This window comes from Parus major, chromosome 25LG2 (assembly GCF_001522545.3).
Source record: "Parus major isolate Abel chromosome 25LG2, Parus_major1.1, whole genome shotgun sequence".
NCBI lineage: Eukaryota > Metazoa > Chordata > Aves > Passeriformes > Paridae > Parus > Parus major.
In genome coordinates this window covers 402,877-427,752 of record NC_031794.1, presented here as the reverse complement: position 1 = coordinate 427,752, position 24,876 = coordinate 402,877, and the positions used below count along the sequence as shown (strand labels likewise).

Below are 24,876 nucleotides of genomic sequence, written 5' to 3'. Positions count from 1 at the left end.
GTGGGGCCCTACCTGGGTGGGGCCATCTGTGGCCACAGCTGGAGCTGCACAGTTGCTGTTTGTTTTTCTCCTCATTCCTTGTTTTTTTTCCCCTGAAAATTCCAGCCTGTCCCACAGCCTCTGGCAGCACAAGTTTCCCTCTGTCCTAAATTGCAGAGTTTGAAATTTTCACTTTTTTTTTTTTTTCCCCCGAATCCACTCAAGAGCTCAGTCCGGGAGGTGGCAGTGTCATCAGGAGGACGTGGCAACCCAAAATCCACCTAAAACCACACAAAATCCGCCCAAGCCCTAACCAAACCCCACCCAGACCCGGCGGTGACCCCCAAGACCCCTTATTCCAACCCACTCCTGATGGTCCCCACGGGGAAGATCCAGGTGTCACCGCCACCTCTGTGTGGTTCAATCCTTGGGGGAGATACGTGCTTTTCCCTCCCCATTTTTCCAGAAAAAAGTGGAAAAATCCCTTTCCAGCATCCCCCAAATGCCTGGTACCCCCACAAAATTCTGCACCCACCTCCTCCCTTCTTCCCGCTCCCCTTTTTCCTGTGTTTGTACCACTTTGCCTGTTTTTTTCTCCCAAACTCTTTGCCACCCCCCCTCTCCCCCAAAACCACATTTATTTTTAGCAGCCAATTGAAGATGAAGGAGGAGGGAAAATATACTGAAAAAAGAGGAAAGAAAAAGGGAAAAACCCAGGATTTTGTCCTGGCTGGAGCCAGAGTCACCTTTGAGCTTCAGCACGGCAATGTGGGCTGTGGGGACCCGGGGGGTGCTCCTGGCGCTGTTTCTGCTCCCAGGTAACACCCACACCTACCTCCCCCCTCCCCTCCAAATCCCCTGGTTTTGGGCCATTTCGGGGTGTTTTGGGGCTGTTGGAGGAGGGAGGGTGTGGAGCCGGGTACTCATTAATCCGAGTGCAGCCAAGCGTGGTTCCCCCCTCTCGGAATGTCTTGGGGGAGGGGAAGGTTTGGGATAAAACAGGCCGGTTATGGTCATTGCCCCCGCCCAATATATTTTGGAGTTTTTTTGGAGGGAGAAGACAACTATATCTCCTTGGATTTGGGGTAGAGTGAGGGTGGAACAAAAGTGGACCTAAAATCCGGCTTTAATGGAAAATCTTTTTTTTTTTTATTTAAAAAAAAAACCAAAAAGGCAATTTCCATCCCCCTTTCCCCCCGGTGGAGGGGGGAGAGATTCATGCCCCCACCCGTCCACAACCCAGTGGGGCCCCCCACGCTCTCCACTGCGAGGGAAACTGAGGCACGTGGGCAGTGCTGAGCACTGTGGGACTTCGGGTGGGGGAGGCTAGGGACTTAATTTGGGTGGCAGGGATGTGTTTGGGGTGCTGGGGGTTCTCCGTTCCCCTCTTCCCTGCAGTTTCCTCTTTCCCACTGGGGTGCCGGGCACCCCAGCCCCCCTCCCGGGTGCCACTGGAGGGGTGTGGGATGCCCTCCCCACCTCAGGACCCTCCGTAACTTCTCCAGGGCTCTGTGAGGGGTTCAACATCGACGTGGGGCATTCGCGGATCTTCCAGGGACCCCCCGAGTCCCAGTTTGGGTACCGGGTGCTGCAGTGGGGTGGCAATGGGGACAGGTGGTGAGTGATCTCTGGGGGGACCCCGGGGGAGACAGGAGAGAAGGGGAAACTGAGGCAAGAAAGGGGAGATTGAGGTGGGGAAAAGGAAACTGAAGCAGGGAGGGGGGAGAAAACTGACGTAGGAAAGGGGAAACAGGAAGGGGGGCAGTGAGGTGGGGAAGAGGGAAACTGAGGGTGGGTGGGGGAAACTGAGTCAAAAAAGGGGAGAAGGGAGGGGGAAACTGAGGTGGGAAGCCAAAACTGTGGTGGGAAGTGGGGGAAGTGAGTTTGGGAAAGGAAAACTTAGGCAGGGAGAGGGAAGATTAAGATTGGGAAGGGGAAGCATATGAGGGCAGAGGCCGGAGCAGCAGGAGGCCGTGGCTGGACAGACAGATGGAAACGGCCTTAGTGCTGCAGTGTGGGAGGCAGAGCCTGGCCCCAAAAACATGGCAGCTGGGTTGGAATGGGGCGGGGGTGGTGATATCCATGGTGTCCCCTGTGTGTCCTTCCCTGTGTTTCCCCTATTGTCCCTCCAGGCTGCTGGTGGGGGCCCCGTGGGATGGGAATGGTCAAGGTGACATCTACAAGTGCGGCGTGAGACTCCAAAACTCCTCCTGTGCCAAGGCCAACCTCGGTACAGGTGGGTGGGTGTGGCCGGTAAGGCCTGGGGTGCCCAGGTGGTGCTCACCCCGCTTCTGTCCCTGCGTCCTCAAGGGGCTGCAGCTCCGTGGCTCCGCAGCAGCGCCGGACACCTTGGGATGACACTAGTGGACTCCAAGGATGGTGGGTTTGTGGTAAGCAGAACCTCTGCAGAGGAAAACTGAGGCATGGCAGGAGATGGGGGGAGGGAGATGAATGTCACCCCCTGCTCTTTTCTCATGTCACCCCCCCCAAGGCATGCGCCCCGCTTTGGTCCCAGGAATGTGGCACCTCTGTGTTCAGCTCTGGCCGCTGTGTCCATCTCAATGAGGAGCTCCAGCTCACGGGGACCATTGCACCCACAGCACAGCGTGAGTGGGGTGGGATGTACTGGGATATACTGGGATGTGCCACCCTGGTGTCACCGTGTCCCCTGCCAGGCTGTTCTACCTACATGGACATCATCCTGGTTCTGGACGGCTCCAACAGCATCTACCCCTGGGAGGAGGTGCAGGCATTCCTCGGGAACATCTTGGGACGCTTCTTCATTGGTCCTGGGCAGACCCAGGTCAGGCAATGGTACCTTGGCCACCACAGTGTCCCCAAGGCTGGGATGGTGTCCCCATCACCATCAAGGGCAAGGTGGTTGTCTCCAGGGCAAAGCTGTTGCCCCTGGGGTGATGCCACCCTTGGGGTGGATGTCATTGTCCCTGGAGTGACATCATTTTCTCCAAGGTGACACCACCCCTGTGGAGATGCTGCCCTGGGGTGACATCGTTGTCCCCAGGACTATGCCAGCTGGAGATGGTTCTGGAGGGGCCAAAGGTTCCCTTTTCCAGGGATTAGGGGTTCCCCTGGGATTTAGGGGACTCCCTTTGGGTTTTGGGGGGTCCCTGGCTCAGGTTTCCCCCTGTTTTAGTGGGGGTGCCATACAGCGACAGGTGGTACAGGAGCAGGTGTTGGGGCAGCACCCTGGGGATTTGAGGGGTCCTTGTGGACTTGGGTATTCCCTGGGGGTTTGAGGGATGTCCGTGTGGATTTGGGGCTCCCTCTGGCTCTGACTCTCCCCGTTCCAGGTGGGGGTGCTGCAGTACGGGGAGCGGCTGGTGCAGGAATGGGCGCTGGGGCAGCACCCTACGGCGCAGAGCCTGCTTGAGGCCGCCCGGAACCTGACGCGTCAGGAGGGGAGGGAGACGCGAACGGCCATGGCCATCCGGCAGGCATGGTGGGCTCTGGAATGGGAATTTGAGCGGGATTGGGAATGGAGGCAGAATTGCAAATGGGATTGGCGTCAGGATTGGGATCAGGATTGGGATCAGGAGTGAGGCTAGGTTGGGATCAGAATTGGGATTAGGGTCTAGGTTGGGATCAGGATTTGAAAAAGGATGGGAATTGGAATTGGTATCAGGCTTGGGATCAAGTCAGGATTTGGATTGGGGTTGGGTTTGGGATTGGGGTCATGATTGGAACTGGGATTTGCATCAGGGTTGGGGTTGGGACCAGGATCAGGTTTGGGAGCAGGGCTGGTCAGGACTGGGGGGAGTATTAGGAGGAACAGGGGCTCATTCTGCCAGCCACATTCCCACAGCACAGAGTCCTTCAGCCCGGCGCAAGGTGGGCGCCCAGGGGCCACACGGCTGCTGCTGGTGGTGACAGACGGGGAGTCCCACGACGGGGACGAGCTGCCAGCAGCGCTGGAGGAGTGCGACCGGCACAATGTCACCCGCTATGCCATTGCCGTGAGGCCCCTCCCACCGATCCCCATTCCTGCATTTCACTTACTCCCGGGGGGCGGGGGGGGCTCCTGCTGACCCTTGTCTCTCTCTCAGGTCCTGGGACACTACCTGCGTCGGCAGCAGGATCCCGAGGATTTCATCCGGGAAATCAAGTTCATTGCCAGTGATCCTGATGAGAAGTATTTCTTCAATGTCACAGATGAGGCTGCCCTCAATGATATCGTGGATGCTCTGGGAGATCGGATCTTCAGCCTGGAAGGTGCTGGCTTGAGGCTGGCATCCCAGGACGGGCTGGGAATTCCAGCTGGAAGTGCAGCTGGAGGAACAGAGTCTCCTTCCTCCCCCGGTCAGGCACCCATGGGGACAACGAGAGTGCCTTCGAGCTGGAGATGTCCCAGATCGGCTTTTCTATCCACCACTTTGAGGTGATCCCACTGGGAAAAGTGGAAAATAACCCTCAGCCCATCTCAGCCCTGCTGAGTATCCTGGGACGGGAGAGTGATATTGGTGGGGGTTGAGGACACTGAGGCATTGCAGTCTCTGGGTTGACATGTCCCACCCATCCTGGCAGGATGGGATCCTCTTTGGAATGGTTGGAGCCTATGACTGGGAGGGGGGTGTGCTGGAGGAGAGCCAGCGTGGGCGCATTGTTCCACCCTGGGAAGCGTTTCAGGAGGAATTCCCGCTGGAGCTGAAGAATCACGCAGCGTATCTGGGTATGGGGGATCCCAAGGGATGAGGGTGTCCCCAGGAATATGCTTCATATCCTTGAGATTTGAGATTAATCAGGGGTGTTCCATATCCTGGAGATCAGGGGTGAAGTGGGGATGCTCCATGTAATGGATATTTGGGATGCTTGGTGGTACAGAGATGTTCCATGTCCCAGGGATGCTCCATGTCCTGTATATTTGGGGTGCCCTGGGGATACTCCATACTCCAGGGATGTTCCAAACCTGGATATTTAGGGTGGCCCAGGATCACACTGGGGACCCTGTCTCTCTGGGGCTGTCTCACTGACCCTGCTTCCGCCCCCCCAGGGTACTCTGTGTCCTCGCTGCAGCTCCCGGGGGGGCAGCGCTTGTTAGTGGCTGGTGCCCCCCGATTCCAGCACAAGGGCAAAGTTCTCCTCTTCCAGCTCGACCCCATGGGGACCGTGACGGTGGCCCAGGCATTAATGGGGGAGCAGGTGAGGGGTGGCCAGGGGGACTTGAAGGCCTTGGGCAGGGAGTTTGGGCCTCGTACCCCCCCCTCAGCCTCACAGCCCCTTGTATCCCCAGATCGGCTCCTACTTCGGCAGTGAGGTCTTGGTCCTGGACCTGGAGGGAGATGGGGACAGTGACCTGCTGCTGGTGGGCGCGCCCACCTACCTGGGGGGCCAGAGCAGGGAGACTGGGAGGGTCTATGTGTACCGTGTGGGGCAGGTGAGAGGGTAGGTGTGGGCCTGCGGCTGTCGGGCAGGGTGGGTAGCTGTACGTCGTGGGGCAGGTGGGGGACTGGGGAGAGGGTAGGTGACGGGCAGGGGACTGGGGTGGACGGGGAGGTCGGGGTGCACTGAGGACAGAGGTCTGGGAGGATCAGCGGGATGCAGAGGGATGGGAGGGTATCGGGGGAACACAGTGGGATTGAGAGGGTGCCTGTCTCGTGGGGGTACCGAGGGTCCCCCCGCACCACCCAGGACCGCCTGAGCCCCGCAGGGTCGCTGCACCCTGAGCCGAGGCAGCAGGATTCCAGATTCGGTTCCGCCCTGGGCGTGGTGCCGAACCTGAGCCAGGACGGGCTGGCCGGAGCCGTGGTGGGAGCGCCGCTGGAGGACGAGCACCGCGGTGCTCTCTACGTGTTCCACGTCTCCCCGGCCACCCTCCTGCCCCAGTACAAGCAGGTGAGATGGCGCTGGGAGGGGCTCGGTGTCGGGGTTGCGGTGATCACGACCCTGTACGAGCCACTGGCTGTGCCACAACTCTCGTTCCCAGCGCATCGAGGCGGCGGCGCTGGGGTGGAGCCTCCGGTATTTCGGGATCAGCGTGGATGGACGGGTGGACATGGACGGGGACGGGCTGGTGGACGTGGCCGTGGGGGCACATGGTGCGGCTGTAGTGCTCCGGTGAGTAGGGGTCAGGGGGTGAGGGACACAGACATCCCAGCCATGGGGATACCCCGGGAATAGGAACATGGAGAAGGACAGAGACGGCCCGGGGACAGAGACATGTGGGTCATGAAGACATTCAGGGGGAAGGGGACTCTGTGCCTCAGTTTCCTCTTGTAAGAACGTGGGATCCTCCCAGGGTTCTCCATGCCTCAGTTTCCCCTGTGACAAGATCCAGGTTAGGGCTGGGTGGGTGTCTCTGTTCCCACATGATCCTGATGAAATCCCAGGTGTGACTGTGTCCCTCAGGTCCCGCTGGATTATCCAGGTGTTCGCATGGATGTCTGTGGAGCCAGCAGCTGTCAGTGTCACACAACGGAACTGCCAGCGCAGTGGCTCCAGCGCCGTCTGCCTCCGGGCCCGGACCTGCTTCCTTGCCGAGACACGCACACGGAACCCTGTGGACATGGATATTGGTGAGTGTTGGCAATAGGGGACTGCAGGGTCCTTGGAGCATCCTTGGAGTATCCCTGGTTGTCCCTGGAGCATCCCGGAAGCATTCCAAAGCATCCTGGAGCATCCTTGGAACATCCCAGGGTATTACCAGAGCATCCCTGGCTTTCCCCAGAGAATCCCAGGGTGGGATTAGAACCCTGGGATTATTCCAGGATTATTAGAGAACCTGGGAGCATTCCAGGAACATTCCAGGAGCATCCCAGGGTGTCCCTGGAATATTCCTGGAGTGTCCCAAGGTGTCCCGGAGAATTCCTGGAGCATATCTGGAGCATCCTGAAAGCCCTGGATTGGCCCTCACAACACCCTCACTGGGTGTTGCTGGAGGATCGCAATGTCCCTGGAGGCTCCCAGGAGCATCCCATGGGCATTCCCTTAATCTTTCCAGAGCATATAGATGGTGATCCTGGACCACCCCTGGAGTATCCCAGGGTAGCCCTGGAATCTCCCAGGAACATCCCGTAGTGTCCCTTGAATATCAACAGAGCACCCATATCCCTGCTGGGATTCCTGGAGCCCTACTGGATCATGCCACAACATCCTGGAGCCTCTGACCTTCCCTGGTGCCCTCCTGGTGCCCTCCTGGTGCAACCCAGCCTGTCCCTGGAGCATCCCCAGACTTCAGTGGAGTCGCACTGGAGCACCCCCTCCTGCAGGTGTCTCGGTCCCTGACCTACTCCCTGTCCCCCAGATCTCCGGTACAATGTATCCCTGGAGGACCAGATCCTGGGATCCCGTGCTGCCTTTGACTCAGGTGCCCGCCGACTGCTCCAGCGCCGAATTGAGTTCCCATTGGGAAGGAAGAGCTGCATCCGCATCCCCTTCCATGTCCTGGTCAGCCCCAGGACTCCTCCCTGCCCCACAGGAGGGCTCTTCCTGCCCCCCATTCCTGGGGTCTGATGGGAGTGAGGCTGATAGGATCCCCTGATTCTGCAGGACACCTCAGATTACATGAGGCCACTCACCCTCAGCCTCACCTGGGCCCTGGATGTAGCTGCAACGCCGGTGCTGGATGAGGCGTCCCCCACCACCATCCGCAAACTGGTGTGTACTGGGAGGGGTGTTTCCAGACACTGGGATCGCCCCCAGACATCAGGATCACCCCTGGCTCCTTCCAGATCCCATTTTTCAAGGATTGTGGGGACGACGACAAGTGTGTCACCGACCTGGTGCTCAAGGCCACCACAGACATTGTGGGCTCCAGGTACCCCTGGTGTCCTCCCAGTGTCCTCATGGTGTCCCTGAGATCCCAGGAGTCCCCTGTGAATCCCTGGCCTCCAGGCAGAGCCCCCACATCCTGCGGAAGGGCCGGAGGCGGATGCTGGTGGAGGTGGAGCTGGAGAACCGTGAGGAGAATGCCTACAATGTCAGCCTGTGGTTGCACCTGCCTGGAAACCTCCACTTCTCCAGCCTCGTGCTCCAGGTACAGCCTGGGGGGAGGCCCAAATCACTGAGGAGTAAAGGGTAAAGATGGAGACACAGGTCTTTGGAGAACCTCTAGGTCATTCTTGTTCCAACCCATTCCAGGTGGGATGGGTTGGAGTCCATTGGAACCTCAAACCCATTTCAAGTGCAACAGGGGGGTAGGTCCCCAACCTCTCCCAGGTGGGAGCTGGGGGTCTACTGTGTCCCCAACTCCTTCCAGGTGGGAGATCGTGTTCATTGGTCCCCTGTGGCCCCTCAGTATCCCCCTGTGGAGGTCTATTGCTGCCACATCCCAGTGCCCCAAGTACCCAAACTTGATGTCCTGGTCCCCATCATGTCCCCCTGGCAGGATCCCAGCACGGTGAAGTTGGAGTGCTCAGCACTGGGGAGGCACCACCGGCGCTGCAGTGTCGGGTACCCTGTCTTCCACTCGCAGGCCAAGGTAGGACCCCTGACGCCCTCATGAGCCCCTTGGGACCCCCAAACCCCCACCACACCCCTCTGAGCCCCCCCAGGTATCCCTCACCCTGGAGCTGGAGTTCAGCTGCTCCGTCCTTCTGGACCGTGCTGAAGTCACTCTCCAGGCCAGCAGGTAGGAGTCTGGGGGGAGTGCTGAACCCTCAGGCAGGGTGGAAGGGGGTGGGGCGTGCACTCCAGGGGCATGGGTGGAGTCTGGGGATACTTCCAAGTGTCCCCCGTCTAGTGACAGCACTGAGGTGACACCACAGGACAACGTGGTCAAGCTTTCTGTCCCCATCCGCTATGAGCCCAACCTGTTCCTGTCCAGGTGAGGCTGAGAGAATGTGAAAGCAGAGTGGGGGAGTCATGGAGGGGGACACGCATGATCGATATGATTCTCCTGTGTGCCCCCCTCAGTAATACCAACCTGCATCGCTATGAAGTTCATCCCCTTGGCACCTTCAGCCACAGCTCTGGCCCTGAGTTTACCACCACAGTCAAGGTGAGATGATGAGGGCCTGGGGAGTGGGGCCCGGGGGAGCCGTGGCTCATCACGTGCCCGTCCAGATGCAGAATTTGGGGTGCTACCCCATCCAGAATGTCACCTTGCACATGGCCCTGCCAGCACTGGGCCACCATCAGGCCACCATCTTGTCTGTCACCCATGTCCTCACTGAAAATGTGAGTATTGGGGATGCTTAGGGGACCTCAGCGGGGGTCCCTGTGCCCTCCCTTTGAACGCCCTCTCTCCCTCCCCAGGCCACCTGCACGCTGCAACTCCCTGATGAGAGGACACAGGTGGTCCCGGTGCCCCCTGAGGATCTGCTGCACATGGACAGGCTGGTGGGGATCACTGTGCCCACCCCCACCCCTCAGGAATTTGGAGGGTTCGGGGTGGGGATCCCCACCACTCCCCCCCAAATTTTTTCCCGCCAGGACTGTTCCAACACCTGGTGCCAGGAGCTGAGCTGCCACTTGGAGAGGCTGGAGCGTGGTGGGGGTGTCTCCATCCAGCTCCTGCGGACCCTCCACGACAGCTTCTTCAGTGGAGTGAGTAAAGGGGGGGGCATGTGGGGAATTGGGGTGCCCCCACTCCAGGGAGGATCCCAAGTGGGGAGCACACATGGCTCAGAACTCCCCTTTTCCCATATCCAGGTGAAATTCCGGAGTGTGAAGATAGTCAGCAGTGTCTGGCTGGGGGTCACAGGGGGCATGTTGGTGCTGGAGGAGGGGGTGCAGCGCAGGGAGGTAGGACCCCCTCCCCAGTTCCCCATTTCCCCCCCCTTTATCCTGGTTTCCCTCCCCAGATTTCCTGTTCTCCATCAATGCCTGTTTTTCCTCCAATCCCTGTTTCCCCTCTAATCTTTGCTTTTCCTTACAAATTCCTTCTTTCCACCCAAGTCAAGTTTTCCTCCCCAAATTCCCTCTTTCTCCCCACCATCCTGGTTTTCTCCTTAAATTCTCCTTCCTCTTGACAATCCCTGTGTTCCTGCAGCTGGTGCTGGAAGTGCTCGAGGGAAGGCGGGTGCCCGTGTCTCTCTGGATCCTGGGAGGCAGTGCCCTGGGGGGACTCCTGCTCCTGGCACTACTCAGCCTTGGCCTCTGGAGGGTGAGGAGGGTGATGTTATCACCCTGGGGGAGGGTCGCAATGCCACCTTGAGAGGGTCATGATGTCATCCCGAGGGGGAGGTATCAATTCCCTCCCCCCTCCCGAGGAAGGAGATTTTCACCTCCCCAATTCCTCCTCTTTCCCCCTTGCCTGCAGCTGGGATTCTTCTCCCATCGGAAGCCCTCCCGAGAGGAGGAGGATGAGGAGCACTGAGATGGCAGCTCTGGCGGGACGATGTCCCAGAACCTCCCTCCTGGGGACACATTCCAGGGCCATCCCAGGGCTGGGACTCCTGGGCTGGTGGAGGGATGAGCAAGCATGCGTGAGGGTGGAGCTGGAGGATCTGGGGGAACATCTAGAAGCGGGAAAAGTGGGAGTGAGCTGGAATGGAGCAGCTCCAGAAATAAAAGCTCTGGCCTGCAGTTCTGCTGTGTCCTGCATCCCTGTGCATGCAGATGGTGTGAGAGCAGGAAAGTGGCTTGATTCAGGGAAAAGCCTCTGGACTGATCCCAAGTGCAACACAGAGAGGGATGGGGGAAATCTAAACCCCAGCCCCCACTGGCTCCAGACTTAAATCCAGGACCACAGAGAAGGAATTCCTGATTTCCAGCATGATGCAGAAGAGGGAAGAAGTGGAAGCAGAAAGTGAGTTGGTGTCACCCCCTCAGAAACCCCTATTAGGGAAGCTGGACAGGCTGGGTAACAGGAAAGCGCTGGGATAAACCCAGGATACTGCTGGATTTTACTGATCTCTGTGGCTCCACAGTCCTAGCTCCTGCCCCAGGACTGGGGTGTCCCTGGGTCGAGAATGGCTTCCAGCAGAGCAGGGAGGGAGGACAGGGACAATGTGTCCCAACAGAGTAAGAGGTGCTTGGATATCCTCCCTAGGAGACAAATACTGCAAATCAGGGTTTTCCTTCCCCAAAAGCTTTTTCCAAGCTCATGTCTGCCCCCCACACCCAGAGTACCCCAGCTCCTGCCTCCCTTTCCCAGCTCCAAGGATGACTTGGGGAGTTCATTGAGAAAGGCCTTTATTGGACGGAAGAGCAAAGAAAACCAGGAATTAAATCCATGTGGATGTGGAACCACTGAGCCCAAGGGGTTTGGGAATGTCCCCCCAACAAGGGATGGGGGTCACAATGTCCCCCGAGGGCAGTCAGTGGATACCACGAGTACAAGGATAGCTCCCAGGATTCAGACCTGGAAAAGAGTCACAGAAATGGGAAAAAATTCTCCAAACAACTGAATAATCAGCAAAAATAATGAGTTCCCTTAACTTATAGGGGAGGGCAGGGGCATTCCCAAGGGAGTGGTCCGTAATTCCTGCCTGGAATGACTTGTGGGGGCAGAGTGGGGTTTGGACACATCTGGGGCCACAGGCATGTGGAAAAGGGTCAGAAAAACCTGAATCGACCCCAAGAATATTTCAGGATGAGACAAAATCCTGCTCAGCACATTCCTGATACCACAGCATTCCCAGACCCCTTCCAGGACCACAGGGGCTCCTGAGGGTCCAACCTCCCTAAAGAAGGGCTGCAGACCCTTCCTTCTTCCACCTGCCATGATTTTATAGACGCCAAGGATTCCATCCAAAACAGGGCGATAAAATCTCTCGTGGATACAATTCCAATCTCCCAGAGTGCAGGAAGATCCAAAAAATCCCCTTTTTATCCCAACCTTTTTCCAGAGAAAGCTATGAGGGACTTGGAACCCCTCTCTGGACTGGGCCCCACTGGAAAAAAAACCTTTTCTGATACAAAATGAAATCAAATCACTCCCAAAATTCCCAATTTAGGACTAACGCGGCAATTCCATGGAGCAGAAGGATAAATTCCTGGGAGAAGAGCGCTTGGTGCTGTAATCCCACAGGGTGAGCCCCCTAATTCCTGCTACTTGGGGGGGTTTGTTGGAATTCTCAGACAATGTACACCTCGAGCGGGGATGCTCCGGCCTCCAGAACCCTCTGGAGCACTCCAGAACCTTTCAGAAGGGTCAGAAAGTCCATCGCTCCTGCACAGGGCTGTCGGAAGCATCAGGATTCGGCATTTGCCGGGTGGAATCTTCACCCTTTAGGCTCTTCCTGCAGACGGGACATGTATCGTGCTGTGGGGAACACAGAGCCGTTATCCTGGGGGATTATCCTGTGGGATACATGGGTTTTCTGGGATCTTACCAGCTCCAGCCAGGGCACGATGCAGCTGCTGTGGAAGATGTGGTTGCAGGGGAGCTGCCGGACCTGCTCCGCCACGGCGTAATCCTCCTTGCACACCGGGCATTCCAGCCCTGTGTCTGCAGAAAACAGGTAATGGCAGGTTAGGGGAACAGGAATGAAGGCTCTGGTATTTGGGAGTCACTTGAGTAGGGTCTACTGGGAATGGGGTGTCCAGGCACCAAAAGGATCCCACCAGGAACAGGAGCTCTGGGATTTACAGGTCATTTATGTCTGCTGGAGATGAAAACATCCAGGGATAAAAGAATTCCTGCCAGAAACAAGCCAGGATCCATCCATCCATACAAAATCCTCTGGGGATGGAGCATGCAGGGATCAATGAAATCCCACTAGACACATAAGCATCAGGATCTGCAAGCTAGGATACAATCCACAGGGGATGGAGCATCATGGGAATGGAGAATTCCTGCTGAGAACATGAGCTCTGAGCTCCACCAGCTGCAATCCACCCATCCACACACAACTCCCAGGGAGTATAAGGAATTCCTGATATTCTCTGTACATCACCATCAACAAACAAAAATCAAAGTCAGGATGTTTGGATGCCCACCACAACTTCCCAGCCAGGAATATGGCTTGATGATCCCCAAGCTGCGTGTCACCAGCTATGGGAGGTGGCTGAAATCTCACTCCCTCTCCCCCTGTTCCAAGCTCGTGATGCTGACATGGACATCGCCAGGAGCTGAGCTCCTTCAGCAATCCCAGGTTTCCCTTCCAACTTGGATATTCCAAGATTTCATGATTCCTAGCCTTTTTGGGCCCCGGGGGCTCAGACACATGGAATTTCAGCTAGTCCTTGGCTTCCCAGAGAAGAGGAGGACAGAGGGATATGTAAAACCACGGGCTAAAAATATCCTGCGTAGAACTGTCTAGTTTAACCATAATGGAGGAGGAGGGTTCTGGTAACTGAGCATCTGGGAGGGGGAGGGATCCTCGGGGTGAAAAATTCATGGGATTTTTAATTGCAAAGCCCGGATTGTTCCAAGACACACCCAGACCCCTGCTGGCAGTTTTCCATGACATTTCCAGAGCAGAATATGTCAAGAGCCATCCTGAAAGGGAAGAAGGGATGAGTCGAGAGCACAAACAGGGATTTGGGATAGGAAAACCGTTGTGGGGTGAGAAGAGTCAGAACAGCATATTCTAGGACTCTCCGTGCACTCTGGAGAACAGTGGAGCTCCAAGATTCCCGGGAGAAATGAACACCAGAGATGGCAGCAGCAAAGCTTGGGAGCTGATAGTTTCCAGCCCAATTCCACAGGGAACAAAGCGGTAATGGGGGAGCTCAGGATGTCAAACACCCTGATGCCAACACAAATGCCGTCGGATTCAGGGATGGAGTCACCCACCGACTTGTTCCTGCGTCACTGGCACTGTTGGGAGTGACGAGATCTTCTCCTTGTCTGCTGGCGGTGGTCCCGTGTTTTCCAGCTGTCCCAGGAGCTGTAGAGAGGGAAAAATTCTGTGCTCAGGAGCAGGGATCTGTGATGGAATCTGACCCTGGCACAGGTGCCCCTCACCTGGGTGACGATGGCGTCAAGGCCGCTCTGTCCCCACGCATAATCCCCAGGATTGGAGTGCAGCATCCCGCTCCTGCCAACGGGAGAGTCCAGGAATTCCCTCCAATCCCAAACCAGCACTAGATGCTGGGTTACTGGTAATTACTGGTGGGATCTGAGCTACTCACCAGGAAAAAGGATGTTGGGAGCCAGGAACAGCTGAGTTGGCAAAAAACCCAGCAAAGATCTGCTGGATTATCCTGAAAAAGGAGACATGGGAAGGAGAAACATGGGAAGAACAAGTTAAGTAAGTAAATAAATGGTGGAAGAAAGGATGGGCAGGAAAACCAGGAGTTCCTGCTCTTTGGATGCCTCGCTGCATGGCTCATGACTGAAAATCCCTGGATAAAGCTCCAAAACAGAGAGAGACAGCAGCAAGTAATTAGGGATATGAGCTCATCCCAGGGTGGGAGAAGTGGGAATGACTGGAGTTCCAATGGAAGAGTTGGTACTGGGACACGGAAAACCAAGGAAAAACACGGAAATAACAAGCTAAATAAATAAATAGTGGCAGAAGGAATAGGCAGTAAAACAGGGAATCCTTTCCCCATGGATACAGGGCTCACAGCTGAAAATTTCCTGGATAAACCTCCCAAATGGAGGGAGAGCACGAAGGAATTAGGGATGAGAACTCATCCTGGGATGTGAGTGCTGAGAATGCCCTGTGTTCCAGGCAGCAGGACATGGAAAATGAACGAGAATTGTGCTAAGGGTGCTGACAGAAAGTCATTTTCGCAGGTTTCTCCCCAAAATCTCACCCCTCAATGGCAGGCGAGCGATCCGGTCGGGAGCTGCCACGGGATCGGTACCTCCGAGGCATCGGCAGCCGTGGGGGGCGACTGGGGCCCCAGAGTTCAGCTGGGGGGCCCCTCTCCATGTCCCGGCTCTCTGGATCCAGGGAGCCGTTGTTCAGGAATGGCCGGAAATCCGGGAAGAACACTGTGTGGTCCAAGTGGTCCCAAAGCTGCGGAGAAGGGGAAGACAGGAGACACGATCCCCACTTAGCTCTAGCGCTCATCCTGCGGGACGCGGAGGCAGCGGAGTCCACTTCACTGGAGCAAATTCCAATAGCTGTCGTGTATCCCGGGGAAAAGTCTGGCAGAAAGGCTTAATTATAGCCCAAGTGGATCCAGATCTAATGCAACAACCTCAGTGCAACTGCCCACTCTGCACAGACCCCAATAAATCTGGAAGCTGTGGGGTTGGTCTCTCCCTCTCTTCAATGGCTGGAATTTGAGGAGGAATACTCCCAAATCCATGGGATCACTCAAAACTCTCAGGAAAAGGAGCTGCCGGGGAAGATGCTACAGGAAAAGAAGGAAAGCTCACCTCTGCGAACTGTGAGGAGGGGCTGTCGTCCAGGGCATTGCCATCGAAAAAACTAGGAAAAAGAGGAGAGTGAGGGCAGGACCCATTCCCAGAATCCCCCCATGCTTCCCAAATCCTCCTTTTGTTTCCTGAAATTCCCTCAAAAGGGGTAAAAATAAAAAAGGACCAAAAAGGGTAAAAAAACCAAAAAAAAAAAAAAAGAAAAAAAAAAGAAAAAAAAAACCCAAACACCAAAAATAGTGAAATTGTCTCTCCACGTGCCTGGACATTGGATATCCCTGGGTTCTCTGGTACCTGGAATCATCAGTGACTTCCTCGATGAAGCCGGACTCACAGCGCGGGCAGGTATATTCCTGGGAAGACAAAAGGAATCTGGGATTAGACTCAAAATATTTGGAATTCTAAAGAAAAATCTCCCTTCAGGAGGATTCCCGATTCTAGATCCCAAGCAGCTCCTAACAACAGTCTAACAAAATCCAAATCCCATGGAATTTGGGCACCAGCAAGCAAAAGAGTCGCTGGTGGGAATTGCAGAGGCATGGAAAAGAATTCCTTCCAAGGAGAAAAATTTTCCCTGTTCCCATCCCCAGAGTTTCGTCCCAGAGCTGCAGATTGGCTTCGATTTGGAGAAAACCACGGAAAAACCAAAAAGACTCCACAGAACCTCTCTCACGGATCTTCCCATCCCGCAGTCAGAGCCTTCCCAAATCCTACACTTTGAGCACCAATTTTTGTGAGATCTTCATCCTGAACCAATCAGTCCCCCTGGATTAGAAAATTCTTCCCCTCATCCATGCTTCCCAGACCCCTGAAAATCCTGCATCCTATTCCACAACACATGGAATGCTCCCCACACCTTCGGTGTGGATTTTGTGGGAACTCCATCCAAATCCTGGATCAGACCATTACCAGCAGCAGGTGGGATGCTGATGCATTCCTGGAAGCTTTGGAATATTTTTTCTGTTGGAGTCCATATGGAAACTCAGCTTCCCACCCAGTAGCTGGAGAAAGATAAAAATAGCATTTGGGAAAAATAGCTCTGGAAGGAGAGAGAAGGGAAACGGGAACAGACGGTGTGCAGGATCCTGCAGAGCCTTAGAACGAGCTCCCTGCTTTCTCTGGGATGTTCAGGGGTGCAGTGGATGATCCTGGAACCTTCTGGGTGCTCGTGATCTGGGATCTGCACAGGGATCTCATTCCCTAGTGTGATCAAGCCATGAAAAGATTTTCCAAGGAATCTGGTGGCATCCCATGGCTCTGACTCCCTTCCAGCCTGGTGGTCTGTGATTCCCAGAAGGAAAACAAACCAGAATCCCACCACGAGTATTTGCTTTGCGCTCAGACCATTCCTGAGACAGCTGGAGCTGTATGGCACATCCACATCCAGCCTGGACTTGATCCCAAATCTGGACAGAAAAGTTGGATCAGGTGGTTTTCCAGGTGATCCCCACCCAAAAATTACAGAAAGTTGCAAATGGTACCCCAAAGAAAGGTGTGTGGGACAAATGGGACCATGCAGAAGTTTTCCTTGGCTCTTGCTCCATTCACCAGCTAATCCATAGCTGTAATCCCAACTTAAATTTCTCCCTTTCCCTGGTCTCCACTCAGAATACCTCGGCTTCTGCACCCTAGCATTGGATTGATACCTTGTGGAATTCCACATCCCTTCTGATATCCTCACATTCCTCACTCGGAAAGCAAGAGAAAAAATTATCTCCCTGGCACCTCCAAGGTTCCACTTCTCAATCCACAGGGATTTTCATGTGTCCAGACCCTCCTTATACCATGTGCTTGGGAAGTGTCTCCTTAGAAAGTCTCCTGATGACTTCCTGGAGGATTGGGATTCTCCAACCCAACATCTCCACTTCTGGTGTTGAGAGATGCAGGAGAAGTACTGCTTGGCAATGCCTCCTTTTCCATGCCCTCATCCCTAATTCCCAATCCCTCTCAATGACCCAAACCAGGGAATTATGAGCCAAAAAGGTGTTTTGGATTTGGATTCTCCAAGGACAAATCCACGGGGAGCAGCCCCCACTGGGGTCCATCGGCAGAGCCACAGGGCCAGGTCTCCCCTCTGCCAGGTGCCTGGGAGGCTCCTGAAAGGGGAACTGGAGCAAGACCCAGTGGAGGATGCCAGGAAATTAAATTTCAGGTAAAAAGCCCAGTTTTTGCGGATGGAGAAGTTGGAGTGGGAGTTGGACAATGTTTCCTTTTAAAAAGTGGGTTTGGGAATAGTAGAGGGAAAAAATGGATCCTCCAGCGTGGGATAAAGAAAAATTTGGGATGCTCCCAGTTCCAAGGAATAGGAACTGGGATAATTTAGGAGTAGATGGAGAATGCCCATCCTGTCGGACGAGCAGACGCTGCAAGGGCTGCTCATGGAGTGGGATGGGAATGGGATTATCACCTTCCATGAGGAACAGAAGATTCCCCCAGTCCTTTTCCAGTCTGAGAACTATTCCATGTGGGAACAGCTTCGGGGGCTGAAGGTCACTCCTTCCTCAGGGGACTCAGGGAGCGACTGGGGTATCACCGCTGCCCCTACACCCGCCCGGGGCTCACCGGCAGCTCGGGGCTCCCCGCCCGGGCCCTCCCAGCCCGGTGTTCACCGGAAGCTCAGAGCTCCCCCTCTCCGACCCTCCCTGCCCGGGGCTCACCGGCAGCTTGGGGCTGACCTCGCCCTTGCAGCTGTGGCAAAAAAACCGGTGCTGCGGCACCGCCGCCGCCGCCTCCGCCATCTTCCCCCCACTGCCGCCGTTGCCGTCACTCCTCCCAGGGCAGCGAGCGCGGCCCAGAGAGGCTCCTCGCTTCCGGCGAGCTCGTCTGCTCCGCGCCAGCTCTGGAAAGCGCGGATGAGCGGGATGGAGAGGCCCCCGGTGGGGGGAGCGGCCTGCGCCCCCCCCTGGTGTAAGGCAGTGTGTAAGCTCCCAATGGGGAATGGGGTGGCGGCAGCGGAAGTGGCGGGACAGGAAGAGGACACCGGACGTGGCCGTCGTCATGGCGGCGGCGACGGCTTAGGCCAGGCTTGGTGGTGAGACCGGAGGGGGAGCACCGGGACCCCTGACGGGGCGGGGGGTCCCACCCGGGCGGGGGAGTCCCACTCGTGGGCGAGGGCAATCTCACCTGGGGGAACACGAGGACTCCTGTGACAGGGCTGATCCTCCCCCGGCAGGGGATACAGGACCCCTGCAACATGGTCAGCATCTGTCCCCTCTCTGTCCACTCAGCTGTTCTTTCCCTCCCCTCCGTTCCTAGGATTCCTGAGCCGCTGGGATGACGCAGGCAGAGTTACGGCTCTGCTCCCTCCTGCTCCAGGAGCACTTTGGGGAGATCGTGGAAAAAGTCGGGAACTCCCTGCTCCGGACGGGACCGCGGCCGCTGCGGCTCCTGGTGGGGGACACGGGGCTGCTCCCGGATCAGGTGCAGGATGGGAGGGGTCCAGGAGGGGAGACTGAGAGAAAACCCTGGAGAAGGACAAGGAATTTTTAAATAAATAAATCAGGAGTGGGAGGTCCGTGTGTCTCTGAAAAATTAATTTGGGAAGAAGGAGGAACACTAATGCTCTGTAGTGAGCAAAGGCAGGAATATAGTCTAGAAGCAGGGACAAGATTGGTGGGAAAAGCTGGCAAAGGACAAAGATTTTTAATAAACCGGGGAGAAAGATTTTAATGTAACAAGTGGCTTGTATTTCCCTGAAAAACTGATCTTTGCAGAGGCAGGGAAATTCTGATTCTCCCTAGGGAAGATGCTGGGTAGGGAGGGAACACCCAGGAAGACTGGGATGGGGCCATTACCATTAAAAGGCAGAGTCCAACCCTCCCACTCTCTCCCACAGGTGAAAAAGGCCCTTTGTGTCCTAATCCAGCACAACCTGGTACGGTACGAGGTGCAGCCCCGGGGATCCGTGGAATATGAGGCAAGGAGCGAGCGCATCCTGCGGATCCTGCGCTACCCCCGCTATATCTACACAGCCAAGACGCTTTATGGGGATCCAGGGGAGCTGCTGGTGGAGGAACTTCTGCTCCATGGGCACCTTCCCATGAGCTGCGCTGTTGCCAGGGTTGCTGATCGCCTCACTGAAACCATGGAAGGTGGGAAGGAAAAAAAATGGGTTCTGGGAGTGGGTTTAGTCAGTGAATGGGACTGGAGGCACCATAGGCTATTCACAGTCAGACTGTGATCTTGGCCGTGGTGTCACCATGTACTCCTGAGCCTCAGGAACATCCAGGATCTGGTCTTGGACAGGCTAACTTAGACCATGGAGGATGGGAAGCTTCTTAAAAAATGGAGATTTGTGTTTGTGAATGTGGTCCCAAAGGATCTGTGGGGTGTTCACAGCCCTGGCAATGAGGATGGCATGACATTTGCTGAAGCCTCAGGAACATTCCAGATCCATCCACTGTGTCTCTCCCCCCACCTAGATGGGAAAACCATGGATTACACAGAAGTGTCCAGCACATTTGTGCGCCTGGCAGATACCCACTTCATCCAGAGGTGCCCGATAGTCCCAGAAAGCCCCCAGAGTGCCAAGGCACTGCCGCGCTCTGCGCCTGCCCTGGCTATTGACGAGAAGGACATGTACATTGTGCCTCGGCTCAACCTTGTTGGTGAGAGCCCCTGGGATCTTGGGATTTGGGGAAGGCCTCAGACAGCACTCAGCCACGTGTTGAGGCCACAGTCATGGATTTGATGGGAAATAGTGCCTTGGTTGACAGGGAAAGGGAAGCGGAGACACTCGTGTGACAAGGAGGAGGAGGGGGAGCACAAAACCAAAAGACAGAAGCAAGACGGAGGAAGCTCAGAGGTACTGGGAATGCTGGAGTGATGGTGCCCTCAGTACTCTGGCCTGAGAACTGGGACATGGGAAGAGTGGTATCCGTATTCCCAAACACGTTCTGGGGAAACCAGGTGGTTCCCTTTTCCTCACTTTTTGTGGCTCTTTTCCCTCATTTTTCTGGCTCACATCCCTCAGTTTTGTGTCTCCTGTTCATTAGTTTCTTTCCCCATTTTCTTCTGTTTTCTTGCCCCCTTTGCCCTCACTTTTCGTCCTTGTCCCATGTCAGACTCCCCCAGATGATGGCATTTACTGGCAAGTCAACCTGGAGCGCTTTCACCAGCACTTCCGTGACCAGGCTTTGGTCAGTGCTGTGGCCAGCCGCATGGACCAGGTCTGTGGCTCCCGCCTGCATTCCCAATCTGGAACCGAGCTTTTCCTGCTCTGATTCCTGGTTTTTCCAATACAGACCAGCAGTGAGGTGGTGCGGACGATGCTGCGCATGAGCGAGGTGACCACAGCCTCGGGTGCATCCCACACGCAGCCCCTCTCCTCCAATGAGGTGGGTCCTTGGAAGCCCCTTGGAAGCTGGTACCCCTTGGAATCCCTTGATGTTCCCTGTTTTTTCCGCCGTAGATATTCCGATCTCTTCCATCTGGGTACAACATTGGGAAGCAGGTGTTGGACCAGTACCTGGCACTCCTGGCCGACGACCCGGTGAGCTTGGGGACACTGGACACAGCCCTGAGGAGATCCCAGGGTTTTTCCAGTCTCTGTTGATTCAGTGATTCCTTGGTCTGTCTGAGAGTGGAACATGTTTTACTGAGAGTTAAGGAAGGTTTTTAACAGATACTGAAGGTTTTTTACGTTATTGAACAGATATCAAAGATATTAAACAGATACTGAAATTATTTATCAGGTATTAAAGTTATTTTACAGACGCTGAAGATACTTAACAGATGCTGAAGTTATTTAAGAATACTCGAGTTATTTAATAGATACATAAATTATTGATGGTATTGGAGAGATAATGTAAAATATATTGCAGATACTAAGAGATCCCAAAGTTGTTTTAAAAATACTGAAGTTATTTCAAAGTCATTAAAGCTACCTAAAGTTCTGACACTAAAGATATTTAAGAGATATTAAAGAAATTTAAAAGCCCCTGGAAGTGTCATTAAGACCTGGCCCATGTTTTTAGGCTGTTAAAGTCCCAGATCTTTTCTCCTTAAAATCTTCTTAGTCTTCCCACTCCAGATTTTAAGGAAAAAAATCCGCATTTTCCTTCCTTCACGGGGTGTCCTGAACTTTTCCCTGTTGTCTCTCCCTGCAGCTGGAATTTGTGGGGAAGTCGGGGGACAGCGGTGGGGGCACCTACACTGTCAGTATCCTTTGAGGGGAACTTGGCGTTCCCAGGCCACAAACATTCACAAGCTCCAGAAATGTCCTTGACCTCAGCCCCTACAGATCTGCACAAGGCCCTGGTGTCCCTGGCCACAGCCACGCTGGAGTCCATTGTGGAGGAGAGGTGATGTGGGGACCCGGAGTCTCTTGGGCTCCCCCCTGCTCCTTCCCACATCCCTCCCTTATCCCACCCCTCCTTCACAGGTTTGGCTCCCGCTGCGCCAGGATATTCCGCCTGCTCCTGCGCAAGAAGCACCTGGAGCAGAAGCAGGTGGAGGATTTTGCCATGATCCCAGCCAAGGAAGCCAAGGACATGCTCTACAGGATGCTCTCAGAGAACCTGGTGTCCTTGCAGGTGAGGGATCTCCAGGATCCTGGAGACCTTGGTGTCCCCACAGGTGACGGAGCTCTGGGATCCCAGACATTCCCCAGGTGTAACAGCTGTCCAGGTGATGGGCACTTCTGGGCACTTCCAAGTGATCCCACCTGGAATCTGGGCATGGGGAACCTTTTGGAGAGGGGCAATTCTATGGGCAAAGGAACACAGGGACACCTCTGGGGAAGGGGATACTCCCCACCATGTCTGCCCCTGCCCAGGAGATTCCCAAGACTCCGGACCATGCTCCATCCCGCACCTTTTACCTGTACACGGTGAATGTGATGGCCGCTGCTCGGATGCTGCTTCACAGATGCTACAAGGTGAATCCCAAGGGCCTGCCCAAGTGTCACAGTGCCCCAAGTGTCACAGATCCTGGTCTACTCACATAGTAATTCCCAGGGAATCCAGGCCCTGCCGCCAGCTCCTGCTCCGGGGAACTGTTGCAGCCCCTAGTCCTGGAAGTGCCATGTCCAGGTGTCACAGCCTCCTCCTTCCTGGTGCCACAGGGATGGCAGCAGCAGCACTGTCCTCCGTGTGTCCTCCTGCTGGGTTTTGGGGAGTGTAGGGTCCCTTGGTGCCCCCTGGGTGCCACCTGGGCTAGGGGCTCACCTGGTTCTTTTCCCTCCAGAGCTCCTTCCTACTCCAGGATCCAAGTGTCACAGCCCCCTCCCTTGTGGTGCCACAAGGGTGGCAGTGACCGTGCTCATGTTCCCCCATGGGGTTCTTCATATTGGGGCTCCCCAACACACCCATGCTAGGTACTCACCCTTTTCTTCCCCAGAGCGTGGCTAACCTGATGGAACGAAGGCAGCATGAGATGCGGGAGAACAAGTGAGTGCTCTGGCTGGGGGTGGCCTGGTGTGGTGGGTCCATATCCTCCACTGCCATGTCCATGAGTCCATGTTCCCTCCTAGGAGGCTCCTAGAGAAGTCCCAGCGTGTGGAGGCCATTCTGGCCTCCATGCAGGCCACGGGTGCTGAGGCGGCGCAGCTGCACGAGGTCGAGGAGATGATCACAGGTCCTGAGCGGCAGCAGCTTGAGACCCTAAAACACAACGTCAACAAGTAAGGCAGGATGAAAGCAGGGATAGAGATGGGAGTTAGGGACCCTGTGGGGGGCTGCCCATCACTGTCTGTCCCCCAGGATTGATGCCAGTGAGAACCAGGTGGATGAGACCATCTTTGTGCTGGAGTCATTCATTGAGAGCACCACGAAGAGGCCATGAGGGAACAGGACGGGAACAAGGACATGGACACAAACAAGGACAGGGGTATGGATGGGGACGTGAATGGGGACGGGGATCAGATGCCTCTGCCCACAGTGCTTGTGCTGCTGAGGAGAATAAAGCAACAGTTGCTAATGCACCTGCATGTCAACTGGGCATGTCAACCTGCATGACACAGGGACAGACAGGCGTGGGGACGCAGGACACAGGGGACATGGATGCACAAGTCAGACACATTATATGGACACACAGAGGATGCAGGACACATGGGGACACACACAAGACATGGGAGACACACAGAACTGTTCTTGTGTCCCTCAAAACTGGTCTTGTCTCCCATGACTGACAGACAGTGACACTGTCCCTGGCATGACCTGTCTGTCCTGGCAGCTTTCATCTGGGAGCAATCTTTGAATGTATTGAGTTTTGGAGGTGGAATCCAGATTTTGGCCAAGTTTAAGGTTAGTTATGTGCCATCACACTCAGGATGGTGGCTCTGGAAGAAACTCATGGTGCCACACTCAAGATTATATGCCATAACTCACATGACATCAGCACATACAAATAAAACTTGTACATACAGAAAAGAGACAAAATTTGGGGTAAAAATGGGGTAAAAAGGGCAAAAAAGGAGGTAGATTGGTGCAGGTTTGGGTCCAAAGGTCCATGAAAGGTTCCTGAAAGACTTCCAGAAGGTTCTGGAGCCACCCCGGGGATTCTAGACTATCCTGCAGGGTGCTGAGTGGTGCTGAGGTTGTAGATCTCCCTGTGGGTCCTGAGCGCCTTCCAGAGGGTGCTGGATCCGTCCCGAGTGTGCTGAGCGCCTTCCAGAAGGTAATTCTGGGTGTTAGGATTTCATTTGTGCTCGTCAGGATAAGCCATAAACAAGCCCCTGAATTCTGCATCGATGTGTCAAGTACTTCCACAGAAAGGCAAGTCAGCAGTGATTCTAGAGGAAAAATTAGAGGTGATGGCTTATGATCCATGGGGAATTACACTGGGAATTATGAAACTCAAACACATGGAATTGTGAAGGTGGAATTCCATTTTCAGCCTTGGGCACCAGGAGGAGGAGAGGTGTCCTCATCCATAGTGAGGAAAGCCTGGTGCCCCAGTGTGTCAGGTGCAGGGAATGAGCAACAAGTTCCTTCTGCCCCTGCCCTCGCTCTTGGGGTGGCAACAGCATAAACTGAGCTGTGAGGATGATGAGGGTTCAGGGAAGCCCCAGGTGTGAGCAGCGATGATGAGGAGGGAGCGGGTCCTGCCAGGGGATGTTTTAGGGGGAGGGTTTCCCTCAGCTCACTTAGGTATGGAGCAGCTGGAGGAGAGTGGTTTATGGTGGGCTCCCAGAGGTGTCTCATGGAATGATGTTGGGAGCATCTCGTAGGGTCTGGGGATCACCTGGATGCACTTGGATGCGGAGCATTGCTGAAAGGAGGTGTCGAGGGACAAACCTTTGTGCCAGGAAACAACAGATGAGCCAGAGTGGATTTGCAAGGGGGGACTTTTCTTCTTCCACCTTTTGATTTAATTTTGGCATTCTCTTCCCCGGTCCCCTCAGAAAAAAAAAATAGGGGCTATCAGGATAAAAGGAGATAAAATTGAGGGAAGAAACTGCTCCTCCATTATTGTCTGTGTTTAAACTGAGGGGAGTCCCCTTTCACCTGTGATTTTGAGGAAAACCTGCCTTTTTTCCGAGTGGTTGGTATATCGGTTGACAGGGAATCCCTTTGGTCGATTTTAATTGGAAGGGGAAAAATATTGATGCCATATAATGGGTTTGATTTGAGGGTACCTCCCTCATTGTCATCATCCTGCGGTTTAAACTGAGGAGGAAGCTCTGTTGTCTGCCCTTTATAAGGGTTTGGATTGTGGTAAAAATCCCCCTTTTCCAGTCATTTGAGCGATTTAATTCTGGGAAAATCCCTCCTGTTCTG

At 55.0% G+C, this 24,876-nt stretch overlaps 3 protein-coding genes across 13 annotated transcripts; 2 read left to right on the top strand and 1 right to left on the bottom strand.

The window, feature by feature from the left end:
* The first annotated feature begins 601 nt into the window (after positions 1-601).
* Positions 602-10,461, top strand: ITGA10 (integrin subunit alpha 10). 5 transcript variants are annotated; one of them, XM_015650189.3, is made up of 30 exons: positions 610-797; positions 1,485-1,596; positions 2,112-2,209; positions 2,290-2,369; positions 2,471-2,585; positions 2,655-2,782; positions 3,291-3,439; positions 3,803-3,953; positions 4,044-4,209; positions 4,302-4,375; positions 4,522-4,666; positions 4,988-5,136; positions 5,228-5,371; positions 5,626-5,829; positions 5,921-6,051; positions 6,343-6,509; positions 7,238-7,380; positions 7,483-7,590; positions 7,665-7,750; positions 7,828-7,969; positions 8,321-8,413; positions 8,487-8,563; positions 8,675-8,758; positions 8,848-8,932; positions 8,998-9,111; positions 9,190-9,273; positions 9,367-9,480; positions 9,586-9,678; positions 9,926-10,039; positions 10,196-10,461. In XM_015650189.3, the coding sequence occupies exons 1-30, from the start codon at positions 746-748 to the stop codon at positions 10,250-10,252; spliced, it is 3,459 nt and encodes a 1,152-aa protein (XP_015505675.1). In that variant the 5' UTR covers positions 610-745; the 3' UTR covers positions 10,253-10,461. The 5 variants fall into 5 exon arrangements, 4 of the variants coding, with proteins under 4 accessions (XP_015505675.1, XP_015505673.1, XP_015505671.1 ...); XM_015650187.3 differs by having other exon boundaries at positions 2,112-2,215; XM_015650185.3 differs by having other exon boundaries at positions 2,471-2,782.
* A 592-nt stretch (positions 10,462-11,053) lies between these two features.
* RNF115 (ring finger protein 115) lies at positions 11,054-18,165 on the bottom strand. Of its 5 annotated transcripts, none has more exons than XM_015650303.3 (9): positions 17,815-18,165; positions 15,419-15,510; positions 15,158-15,209; positions 14,587-14,792; positions 13,957-14,028; positions 13,790-13,862; positions 13,619-13,712; positions 12,213-12,328; positions 11,054-12,142 (listed from the first exon to the last, which is right to left on the bottom strand). In XM_015650303.3, exons 1-9 carry the CDS (start codon positions 18,154-18,156, stop codon positions 12,032-12,034), a joined length of 1,158 nt encoding a protein of 385 aa, XP_015505789.1. In that variant the 5' UTR covers positions 18,157-18,165; the 3' UTR covers positions 11,054-12,031. The 5 variants fall into 5 exon arrangements, with proteins under 5 accessions (XP_015505789.1, XP_015505793.1, XP_015505791.1 ...); XM_015650307.3 differs by having other exon boundaries at positions 11,054-12,119; XM_015650305.3 differs by having other exon boundaries at positions 15,452-15,510.
* Positions 18,109-23,078, top strand: POLR3C (RNA polymerase III subunit C). 3 transcript variants are annotated; one of them, XM_015650301.2, is made up of 15 exons: positions 18,109-18,188; positions 18,413-18,547; positions 18,993-19,248; positions 19,579-19,764; positions 19,873-19,961; positions 20,221-20,325; positions 20,401-20,493; positions 20,568-20,648; positions 21,265-21,316; positions 21,399-21,459; positions 21,540-21,690; positions 21,933-22,034; positions 22,496-22,545; positions 22,629-22,778; positions 22,858-23,078. In XM_015650301.2, exons 2-15 carry the CDS (start codon positions 18,431-18,433, stop codon positions 22,937-22,939), a joined length of 1,575 nt encoding a protein of 524 aa, XP_015505787.1. In that variant the 5' UTR covers positions 18,109-18,188; positions 18,413-18,430; the 3' UTR covers positions 22,940-23,078. The 3 variants fall into 3 exon arrangements, with proteins under 3 accessions (XP_015505787.1, XP_015505785.1, XP_015505788.1); XM_015650299.2 differs by having other exon boundaries at positions 18,413-18,577; XM_015650302.2 differs by lacking the exon at positions 21,933-22,034 and having other exon boundaries at positions 18,413-18,577.
* Positions 23,079-24,876: the final 1,798 nt, after the last annotated feature.

Excerpts from the sequence above, each read along its gene's own strand:
- RNF115 (XM_015650303.3), bottom strand. The coding sequence starts at position 18,156 with ATGACGACGGCCACGTCCGGTGTCCTCTTCCTGTCCCGCCACTTCCGC. Across the intron at positions 15,210-15,418 it reads CAGGGATATCCAATGTCCAG|TTTTTTCGATGGCAATGCCC; the intron begins GCACGTGGAGAG and ends TCTTTTTCCTAG. Across the intron at positions 13,713-13,789 it reads TTGACGCCATCGTCACCCAG|CTCCTGGGACAGCTGGAAAA; the intron begins GTGAGGGGCACC and ends CCCTCTCTACAG.
- ITGA10 (XM_015650184.3), top strand. The coding sequence starts at position 746 with ATGTGGGCTGTGGGGACCCGGGGGGTGCTCCTGGCGCTGTTTCTGCTC. Across the intron at positions 3,954-4,043 it reads TCACCCGCTATGCCATTGCC|GTCCTGGGACACTACCTGCG; the intron begins GTGAGGCCCCTC and ends TCTCTCTCTCAG. Across the intron at positions 8,414-8,486 it reads TCTTCCACTCGCAGGCCAAG|GTATCCCTCACCCTGGAGCT; the intron begins GTAGGACCCCTG and ends GAGCCCCCCCAG.
- POLR3C (XM_015650299.2), top strand. The coding sequence starts at position 18,431 with ATGACGCAGGCAGAGTTACGGCTCTGCTCCCTCCTGCTCCAGGAGCAC. Across the intron at positions 19,962-20,220 it reads AAGACGGAGGAAGCTCAGAG|ACTCCCCCAGATGATGGCAT; the intron begins GTACTGGGAATG and ends GTCCCATGTCAG. Across the intron at positions 21,317-21,398 it reads TGGGGGCACCTACACTGTCA|ATCTGCACAAGGCCCTGGTG; the intron begins GTATCCTTTGAG and ends CAGCCCCTACAG.